At 33.9% G+C, this 11743-nt stretch overlaps 1 protein-coding gene across 1 annotated transcript in view; it reads right to left on the bottom strand.

Moving 5' to 3' along the window:
• Nucleotides 1-714: 714 nt before the first annotated feature.
• LOC145693252 (ankyrin repeat and death domain-containing protein 1A-like) overlaps nt 715-11743 on the bottom strand; it is a 76329-nt gene continuing 65300 nt past the window's right edge. The window contains exons 4-5 of the mRNA XM_081769079.1: nt 5941-6039; nt 715-2636 (exon numbers count right to left, since the gene is read on the bottom strand). Coding sequence (XP_081625205.1) covers nt 2200-2636; nt 5941-6037 — 534 coding nt within the window. The 5' untranslated portion in view covers nt 6038-6039 and the 3' untranslated portion in view covers nt 715-2199. The remainder of the gene's footprint in view (nt 2637-5940; nt 6040-11743) is intronic.

Raw genomic sequence — 11743 nt, 5'->3', positions numbered from 1 at the left:
GACGAGCTGTTTGGGCTGTACACTCTTTATGCGCCCAATGTTAAATGAAAATGCAACGTTGTTGTGTTGTGGGCCCATGTATGTCAGGAGAATTTTGAATAATTCATAAAATACAAACTAACACGTAGGTATTAAATAGTTACTACAGTAGAAAATGCATATATTACAATCCACATGTAATAACTTTAGCCTCAAAATACACTTACTTTCTGGAAGTAGATTAATTTTCAATGGAACTTATGGTGGCCAACATAGGCAGGTTTAACCGTATCTGCATATATTAAATGTCTCATTTGCGCAGTTAAATGTTTGAAGAAAATATAATACAGTAAGAAAAAATTCACAGAGAGAACTCAACCTTCTCAGCAACGTGTTAAAGATAGTGCTGTGGTTCAGCAACAATGTATTTAGTTTTGATCTATACATTCCATGCCAGGTCAAGCTGTTTTTGCAATAGGCAAACAAATAACTGACTCATTTTTTTCACTTTCCCCTCTTACTTAACCATCATTCTGTCACTATTGTTTAGTAATATCTTTAATTTAATTTCCTCTTTTAGCCCCAGAATATAATAATTTGATGGTACACTACGTTTTCAATATAACTTTATCAATGTGTGAAGGCTCAGAAACTTAAAAAAAGTAAAGCAAATTTATTTTACTCAGTTATCACTATTTATATTAGAATATTTCAAGGCATAAATAAAACAGTACATGCTGTATATATCAGTGTATTATCGAATTTTCTTAATGAATGAAAACATAGTTTTACAATACATACTGACTTTCAATTCAGTCTTTAGTTTATATGTGGTTTCTTCGGTTTCTAATTTGAGAAATAAGAATCAAATTGAAAAGAAAAAGAAAATGGTGGAGAGAGGAATGGATGGATATAAAGGAAGTAATAGGGAAAACGCTGTTACATGAAACTGAACGCATTAGGAAACCACTGTTTCAGAAGTGTTTACCTTATAATAAACACAAAAAATCCATGTAACATTTAATACAAAATATAGAAATATAAGCCAAATTAGTAATCTTATACACTGACTATTATCATACACACAAGAAATCGGAACTATATAAATATCACCAAACATTTTGCACAGCATTATTTGATGGGGAGTGGTATGTTTTGAGTGACACACACTTAGTGCATTATTGCCGACAAACAAGCATTTTTATTATTTAATAAATTTAACTGAAGATTCATACTTGGTGAAAAAAAAGTAGTCTACCACTTTTACCATATTCTGTGAATTTAATATGAATTCATAATTTCCAATTTTTAGTACTGTGAGCTTAATCCTAGTTACTAGAATATAATTTCACAAATCATTAATTATTACTACTATACAATTTATTGGAACGTCAGAATAACTAAAAATCAATTTATATTCATTTCTGTAGAAATTTAATGGATCGGACACAACATCCACATATATGTGGCATTCGTATTATAGCACATTCAAATAAAGTTCTTATTTAGAAAGAAGATCTAATTAAATTTTTCCAATGTTTTAAGTTTCCATCATATGATGATCTAAATAAGTAACAGAGATGAAACCGATATCAAGGAATTGTGTTATAAAGTAATTTATATTAATTTCTGACAAATTAACTTAGAATCAAATTAAATAGTCACGGTATTTCGAAAACCCAGACGCAAATACACGGCGTCTTAGCGGTAATAGCTAGACCATATAGGTTGCAAATCGTAAAGTCCGATATGAAAATGAAACTTTAAATATATCGCTTAATTGCATGTAACTTGTGTAAAATACATTCTCATTATGTATTGTAAATCAAAGCTACGAACAGTATATATATAAAATAGAAGAAATACATTAATAATCCATAGTATAACATTAAAATTAAGATAATGTGTTATTTCCTTTTAGTCATTTTCCTGCAAGTAGTACGAGATTTAAACACCTACACCGTTGTAAACGTTAGGAACTTTTCATTAATAAATTATTTGAGGTCTGAATAAAATATACATAATTCTAACCTAAGTAAGAATCAGGGTGGTTGTAAACGCTAACTGTTCGGTTACTAAAGTTTAGATCATTAGGTTCAGTATGGTTGTCTAAAAATACCAATTTTTACATGCTATAACAAGAATATCATCAATCCTCTTTTCTTCTTCTTTTTTTTAAAAGTCGTTAGCATCATACAATGACTATTCACAATTTTATTTTTAACCACTAAGGAGATCAACAATTTGTTCTGATTTTGCATAGTCAATTGGTAACTTTTCTCTTCCATCCCGGATACCTTTCAAATCTTGACAAATTTCGAGAAGAAACTTGGCAACTTCATAATGATTTTGCTCAACAGCTCTATGCAAGGCAGTCTTGCCATCACTATCCACTTTCTTCACATTGGCTCCTTTTCGGATCAGAAACTCCACCACTCTCTTCCGGCCAGTGTAAGCAGCACGATGTAAAGGAGTAGCCTGTCCTGCCTTCGTTGTTGCATCTACACAAGCTCCGCTGTCCACAAGCTTTTGGCAGACTTCAAGGTGACCTGCTCGTGATGCATAATGTAATGCTGTATACCCGGCAGAATCTACTCGATCAGGATTCCAACCTTGTTTCAGAAGTTTTTCCACCCGATTTAATTCTCCATCCTGAGCTGTAAATACAAGGACAAGCATACTGATTAATCGTTAATAGAACTGTATTGCTTAGTGTCAATAAAGTAATAAGTATAACCATGTACAAAACGTCTCGGGTCTTCGTTTTGAAAGGCTTTTACTCATAACTAGAAGTATGTTTTATTACTTATATTTGTACAGAAAATATAGAATAGGCGAAGATATGCTTTCGTTTAATATTTGCACAAGATATCATTTCCATAACAGAAAAAAACAATCTATATCTGGCAAAACCAAACTATTTGTTGGATCAGTTTTGCATTTTAATAACGCCTTCAGCGCCAAAAACTGAGCTCTTACATGATAAATTTAACTGAAATCATTGATGCCAGAAGTGTATTACTCCGCTACCATTTGACTGATTTATATATACAGTATATATGAAGCTGGTATCACTTTGACCCTTAATAATTTCCGGTTTTTCTTAAACTCAAATATTTACAGGATAAACAATATTTAACATGACAGACATTGCACACAAATCGAACATTGCCTTCCATTGTTTTTCTTTTCTTCACTCTTCTGTAATTTGCTGATGGACTGTTTAGTGTCGAATGCTATAATTCTAAAGTTCCGAGTTCAATATCATAATATAGTTGATAATCTAGCATAGCGAAAACAAAATGATAAATGGTTCAATGCAAATGCATACATGCAGAACTTCACAACTAAATCATACGGACTGCAATATCCATGATCGGTAAACAAATCACTTATATGGAAATACGTAGAGTTTTAGCCGGTAAGCCCGAAGGAAAGAGACTTTTGGGCAAATCAAGAAGAAAGCAAAAGGACAATATCGAGGTTCTAATGACACTACTTTTCTACAGTTACCGTTAGTTAGCTAGTTGTCAAGTATTTTTTTAAAAGACTATAACACAATAGTCGGTGTCTTTGAAGTGTTTATCATAGCGTAATCCCCCCCCCCTTCGTCATATTATGACATTATGGAACAGTCAAATTTCGTAGCGGTACACAATATCTTAAAATACACTATTTACTTGTTTCATAATAAGTTTATGAATACACAACAGTATCAAGTCTGAATTTCGATAACTTTGCAGTTCCTTTGAGAGGAAAAAAAAAAAAAGTTTTATTAAAAAAGGTACATGCTTAGCACAAACTTGTAAAATGTTCTTTATGGTCACGCAGTAAATCTTCCCATAATGATATTTAAGAAGTGAAACAAATACTAAGGTCTCCTTTTTATTTCACAAATTACATACCCCAGGAAGTTAAAACTTGTGTCACTTCTCAATGTGATCTTCCTTTAGACGCTCACATGCTTCGCATCGTCGCGTCGTCGCCATTATTTCATGGCCGCCAAGAACACTTCTTTAGGAATGTATTTTGACCACTAGAAAATAGTTGATACTAGAGACCTGTCGGCAAGATGAACGTCCATAATGAGTGTCCGTCATTGCTGGAAACAACCAAAAATCGATAGGAACGAGGTCACGGCTAGGGGCTGAGACGCCACTTCAAAGTTGTTACGAAGAAAATTCTGCGTTACGAGTGCCCGACAAGCAGGAGCGCTCTTGATGGAAAAGCACATGAGCAAACTTCTCGCGTCATTCTGCTTGCAATGGTGGAATGAGCTTAGTATTCACAGTATGTTCAAAAGATGCAGTCGTCACTGTAGTGCTCTCTGGAATACAATGAGAAAGGAGTCCTTCGCTGTCCCTAAACAAGCCCACTACCACGTTCTGAGCATTGGCAGTAACCAGAATTTCTTTGGTGGCGGAGAGTCTGTGTGCTTCCATTGTGACGAATTTCGTTTCGTTTCAGAATTGGAAAGCGGTAAACATGCCTCATATTGTAACAATTGAAGAAAAGAAAGCACCATTCACGGTAACATCACATGTTAATACTGATTGACCATACTGCTGCCTCCGTAGTCTTGTTGTCAACAGTCATTATTCAAGGAACCCACCTTCAAGAAACTCTTGCATTTTCAGGTCTTCATGCAGAATGGTCTCATCAGATCTCATGGAAATGCTAAGTATAAAGGCGACATCACGTACACCTAATTGTCGGTCATCTATTCATAACAACTTCCTCCATTCGCATAATGCAATCATGTTGTCGGTCCGGCTTGTCTGTGGTTGAGGCTGCTTCAGTTCGTTATCACAAGATACTTGAATTTCTTTAAACTACCGTACACACGAATGTAATTTTTTTCAGAACCATTTCAAGATATCAGTGATGGCACTTTTTCTGAAGGAAGAAAAATGACGTGAAATCTTTCAGTTTTACGTCCCACGGTTATGCCGGTAAGGCTAAAGAAGACAGTGATGATGAGAAACGAATGAAATGATGGAATGAATAAAGTGGGAGGAAACGGGAGAACCCCGAGAAAACCCACGGGCACGGTGTTTGACCACCACAAAGCTCACTTAGTGTGAGCTGGGATGGAACCATGGACCCTATGCACCAGAGGTCCACCGCGGTCCCCTTCTGAAGGAAGACTTTAAAGGAAAAATAAAATCCTCTCCTTGATCGTCAGACATTCAAAATCGTTACGTATATGCAAAGCGTAAATACTTCTATCAGATATATGGTACATGAAAGACCATCTTATGTGTAATTTTAATTAATTTTGATGGCTCAGAGAAGTGAAGCATTACAAGCATGTCTTTTTATGAAGCATAATTCTTTTTATACTTATTTGATTAACAGCTAATAAAAACTTTGGGAAAGTAAATTTCCAGCGTAATAGATATGTAATAGTGATCCATTACATTATGCTGTAAATGTTACTGTTTATAATATGCATTTTCTAATGCAGATTCACCCAGATAATTCGTATAACGATTATGAATTTTCAGATCGCTCTTGTGTTTTTTCGTTATGAGAAACTTTAAAAGAAGTGACAAGTACGTCGAATAAGAGGTATAATGCCATTACCTAATGCTAAGGTGGAACTATACTTCAAAACATACACAAAGTGGTCCTAAGGAGTACATCTCTCTCTTACATCCCTCTTCGCTCTTCTAGAGGCTAGCGCGTGCACCTTTGGTATACGTGGTCCCGGGTTCGATTCCCGGTAGAAGTGTAAAAAAAATTCACAATCGTTCACTTTCATTAATCACCCGTATACTTTAATCTAAAGGAGCATAACCGTGGGACGTTAAACTTAAAAAAAAAATGTGATGTCACTCTAGCGCACAGAAGCATTTATTACGGAATACATCTCATCTCTCTTGGCCAAAAGAGCATAATTGTGGGACGTGGAACTGAAAGATTTTATTACATTTTCACCAAGGAATATACTAATCTTACCTGCTGACCAAAGTCCACGTTCAAAATCTAATTCATCTAATGTTTGAGAGACAGATGAAGTTATCGCATGGGTGTGATCATGACAACCACCAGACATTTCTGAAAAAGAGAAGAAAAAGCGTAAGAGTGAAAAGATAAATTTGGTATTTTAGAAAAATGCCTTAAGTGTTCCCAGGTACTATCACATCTTACACATTATTACAAATCTAACCTTTCACATTTTTCTACGGTCATCTTCTAAATTAAAGCCGGTTATATTAAAAAATAACCTGGATAATGTTCCTTTTTAAAGAATTTTTGCCGATATTACAGGAAATCCCATGGGTACACTTCTTCGGGGCTAAGGCTTAAAAATATCTTTTGTGTTGTTATTCACATGTTTATGTTTTAACAAACAGTGGTGTAAAAATGTATACAAACTCTTAATGTTATAATAGTCCACTAATTCTAAAAATCATCTGTCCTGTATTTTATATATATATATATATATATATATATATATATATATATATATATATAATATCTAGTCCTGTGATCTGCTTTCCACATATCTTCCACTTACCATAAGTTTAAATTTTGTATGAGCAATATTGCTATACTTACCACTGTTGAGAATATATACAAACTTTAATTTCAAATTTGTATTCCTGTATGTTTTTATTATTATTTTTAAAACATTAATAAAGTATTTGTAGTGGTGGTGGGTACAAAAATGAAAATCAGCTTAATTATCTTCTAGACAAATTAGAAAGTAGAGAGTATAGATTGAAAAGGAAAGTAACAATTTTATTATTTTTTTAGACTCAATCTAAAGTACGCACGAAATCTTTAGCAAGGAATATATTTGCAAAATGAAATTCAGTACTCGTGCAGACAAAAGCCAACATATGGATTAACCCATATGTTTATTAGGGTCTTTAGCTTGGTAACACTTCAGGAAGATTTGGAAGAATTGAATAGAATATTAAATCTACGGTCTATTAATAGGTTCAGTTCTGTTATGATGGAAACATGGGAACAAAAAGCCCAATATATTTTTAAGATAGTGAAAACGGGGCAAGAGAAATTTGTAAAGTAGCCCCCGTGAGTCTCATTTTCTTTGTATCCGGGGATATCGCACAAACTCAACAAATAGCTAAAAGACAATCTTAGTTTTAAGCTCCCCCTTAAAAAAAAAGAAATCTTTACAGTCAGTACAAAAACTATTTTGTAGACAAAGTATATGAGGTTTATTGTGTTTGTGACGCCTCTTATATTGGTATGACAAAAAGAAATATTAGTACTAAAATAAAAGTTAAAATTTACATATTGGAAACAATGTAAACAATATGGAAACATTGCTCATACAGAATTTACACTTAAGAAGGTTGGAAGACATATGGAAAGCAGATCACAGGGCTAGATATTTAAAAAAATACAGAATAGCTGGTTTTCAGTTAGTGTAGTAACTACTATAACATTAGGAGCTTGCATATATATACACACCACTGTTTATTAAAACTTTAACATGTGAATAACAGCATAGAAGAAATTCTTAAGACTTAGCTCCAAAGAAGAGTACCAGTGGGACGTACTGGAAATATCAACAAAAATGTTTTAAAAATGAACCAGAACATTATCCAGGTTAGTTTTTGGTATATATTACGTGTTCCACACGCTCAATTACTAATTAACGTTTAGCACAAATAGTAAGTAATATGTACAGAATGGAAGGTCACTCCACCGAAAACTTCGGGAGATGACTTCTTACATCAAATGAAAGATAAAACTCCTAATAAACATGGGTCGAAACATCCCTCCTTTCAGAGTTATGAACCACCGAAAATGCGAAAAAATAACTTCTTAAAACGCTCTACCTTGAAAACTATGGAACCTATCGCAACCTGCTAAAGGAATTACACAGAAATTAGTATGCACTATATTTAGATATTCATATTTTATAACCTCAGGTACTGGTAAAAGAATGCCCAATTAATACTTAAAAGTGTATTTCCGTAGCTTAACTCATTGTGATAGTACCGAAGCACTAAAAAACATGGTTATTTAGACAGAGTACATACTAGTTCCTGTGCAATTCTTTGACCCACTTCAGATAGGCCTCATAGATTTCAAGCTAGGACGTTTTAAACTTATTTTTCGTATTTTCGGCGATTTAGTATTAGGGAAGGATACGATTTTCGACCCATGTTCATTAGAACGTTTTCTTTCATTTAATATTAAGGAGTCACCTCCCGAAGTCTTTTGGTGAAGTTGGCTTCCACCCTGTATATTTTAGAAAATTATGGAAGTTTTAGTGCAGCTTAATTCTGTATTATGGCTACAAAAATGTGTATCAACTTGAAACACATTATTAGTATCAGTGAGTGTGTGTGAACTTTTTACCTTATTATAATCTATTATGAGACCATGCGTGAAACCTTCACTCAAAGAGCTTGGCGTTATTACTGCTGCCTACCAGGCATAACTTCCCTGTCACATCCAGATATTTCAATGACAGTGAGAAAAAGTTATAACGAATACACGAATCTTACATATTGGAGATAATGAATAGTTTTTCATGATTCTTATGAGATAAATAAAATCTGCGTTTATAGTTTACATATTTTATAGAGCTCAGTTACATTGGTCTCGTTATACTACAGAAAAATTAGTATATTACAGTAAATTATTACCACTGTTTAAGCTTACATAGTTTTGCACATGTTTATGTAAAAATTATTGCCACTTCCAATTGAGTACTAAAAACATATTAGCTAAACAAATATATGCTTTAAATTTATGTTCTTAGGCTATTTTGACTTGAAAGTCTGATGCAGTTTATGTCAATAGGATGTTATGTTATGCAGTGCCTACATAAATGAAATCCATCAGACCTAGTATTTACTGAGTTATCACAACTATTTCTACAAGATTTCTCGGAATGGCTAGCTTATGCAACTCTCAAACTCTTCTGCCAAAGTTTATGCAATGACATGCCGTAAAGTATTTAACGTACAATATTTTGACCTGACAACTTGTTAGCTTGATCAAGTGTTCAGATACTGTCACGAGTAGAAACGGAAGTTCTACTAACAGATAGCTCTTATCTACATAAATTTTGAGTTAGAACTAGAACTAGGAATATGTGGAAGTTAGTTAGTAAATTATAAAAGATAACGAAGTTAGAACAATGGGTATGAATTTAATATCACAACATTCCTTTACAAAACAATAATGTTGAACAGCAGTTAATATTAAGATCTAGCACAGGATAGTATTGAATGGGAGACTAACGTTTCTGCAGCACTGAATCCGACGCCAAATTAGTTTATATTAACCCTAGTAAGCCTGTGGAGGACTTGGAAGTGGCTAGGCACCATGCGCGTTGGTTTTCTCGGGGTTCCTCCCTTCTCATCATTACAATCTTCCTTTGTTTCGGTGGATAAACGTGGAACGTTAACTAGAAATTTCATTTCATTTCATTTCATTCCCTTTCACTGAACACATTCCCTTTGGCATGATGAGTGTTCTGAACAGACGTCCTTTTGAATTTGTTACAAATTTGTTCCTGCTTCCTCTTTTTCTTCCACCCCGCCAAGTGAACTTTGTGGTGGACAAACACCGCGCTCGTGGGTTTTCTCGGGGTTCTCCCGTTTCCTCCCACTTTCTTCATTCCACCATTTCACTCATCTCTCATCATCACCGTCTCCTTTAGCCTAACCGGCATAACCGTGGGACGTAAAACTTAGATTTCATTTTTTTTTCTTTTCCTTCCAGCTGAAAAAAAAAATCTTGGACGATTCTTCACAACCGAATTTGGTAACAATTGAGTTAATTGATCAGACGAGTATCCTTCCGTATTTCACATACTCATAAGGTATGATATTCGATAAGACGAAACACTTACTATAAGCAGTACTACAGTCCATGTTTAATTCAGTCTTTTAGAGTTTTAACACAAGCTATACTTTAAAAAAAAAAAAAATCTAATCTAAAATCTATTTTAGCTTAATTAATTACCTTTACCTTACTGTATATTTGACCTCCTTTATGTGCCTGGATATGTCAGATTGCCGATTACATTTTTTTTAAATTTATTTATTTATTTATTTATTTTTTATTTTTTTTTTTTTTTGAACGCCTTTTAATAGATATAATTCAGGTACAGAAGAAAATTAATTCATACTCGAAAAATAGTTTCCTTGGATGTTTGAAATGTCACATTCATTGCATTAGACTTAGTACTGGAATACTCACACGTCCATTGTTGCTGAAATACGATGCTTCACTCTTTTTAAAGCAGATGAGATTCTATTGTAAGATTATTGAATGTAAGCTTATTTTTTATTTTTTCGGTTTGAGGATATGGTATATGTACATAAAGATTGTGACTCCTTTTTTGGCTTTCCTGGTTAATCATGCTACTGCATCGAAAGTAATAATAAATTATAGTTCCGTTATAATAGATATTGGCTCTTTGTTAGACGATACTGCTTTTGGTTGGCAGAAACCAAACAAACTGGAACCTATCTACTTAATTATCAAGTTACTACGGAAAAGAAAAATGACAAGCAACTTAATTTTCTGAACTTTACAATAAACAGAGAAAAAAACAGATTTCATACAAAGTGTTTTTCTTTCTTTCTTAGAAAACTAGACTTTAGGAATTAAGTATTTACATTTTAATTCGGCGCACTTATATTTCACATAATTGGGGAAGGGGAGCAGGTATCCTACGCGTTATAACTTGTGCTTGAACAGATTTATATTCCCAATTTCGGTTTACCATAGGAAGAAAAATAAGATATAGATAATAATAAATGCAGTATCATGAAAAAAAGGGTGACAGAACTGAAAAACTTATCGGAAGCAGTCGCTTGTAATAAGAGAAGACGTTCCGGTTCAAGAATTCAAAAATATGTAGGTATCTTTCTGTGTATTGGATAAAGGAAAAATACTTCTTACAATTTCAAGTCAGCCTAATGATTGCTAAGAATTCGAAAGAAAAAAATTAGCCAATTCCGGGATTTCTTTGTTCCAGCCATCCGAGAACTGAAGTCTAACATGGTACTTTTTTGTTCTTTTTCTATTCTTCTTCTCCTATTCCTTCCCTTCCATACCTAACACAATACCAAAGATACACTATACGCTGTATCAAATAGAGAAGGGAAGAACTGACCATAACAACCTGTAATATCCCATCTCACACATTCACTCTGTTTCCATACACATATTTTTACCGTAAGTTCTCTTTATTTTTCATTATCTTTACCACATACTTTTCACTTGACATTATTAATTATCGTCATTACTTTCCTTATTATTACTTCCCATTTGTTTTTTCTCCCTTCTTCCTCCTGTACTCTTACTACCCAATCCGCCCGAATAATTTATTTTCCTTTATTGCTGGCCTTAACAGTATTACGTGACAGCAACATAAAAGCCCAACCGAACGTTTCACAGCTACTTTTCTGATTGTTCTTTTCTTTCGCGTCTGATCAAGTGTTGAGAGAGCTTGAAGAAAACAAGGGGAAAAAATGTCCAAATGAGACTGCAACTCTTGACCGGGCATACCTTTTCTTCCTTATCGATTTTTCTCCCTATGAACAATCTCGAAATCATGATAGTGTTATTTCGACTTTTCATAATATTGTCATGTAAGTATCTTATATTTTCATATTGTTTCACAGACAGCATGTACCCGGAGACGTATGTTGAAGTGGAACAAACTGTGGAATCCAAAATGGGAGACCCCTCTGAATATCAAAGAGGCTAAATTGTGGGTGCTTGGTTAGTTAACACAAGTGTCTAAGGTGACCAGTGA

Source organism: Thermobia domestica, chromosome 8, assembly GCF_964235325.1.
Source record: "Thermobia domestica chromosome 8, izTheDome1.hap1.1, whole genome shotgun sequence".
NCBI classification, from domain to species: domain Eukaryota; kingdom Metazoa; phylum Arthropoda; class Insecta; order Zygentoma; family Lepismatidae; genus Thermobia; species Thermobia domestica.
The sequence above is the reverse complement of the archived record's forward strand: the minus strand, read 5'-3'. Positions and strand labels throughout refer to the sequence as shown.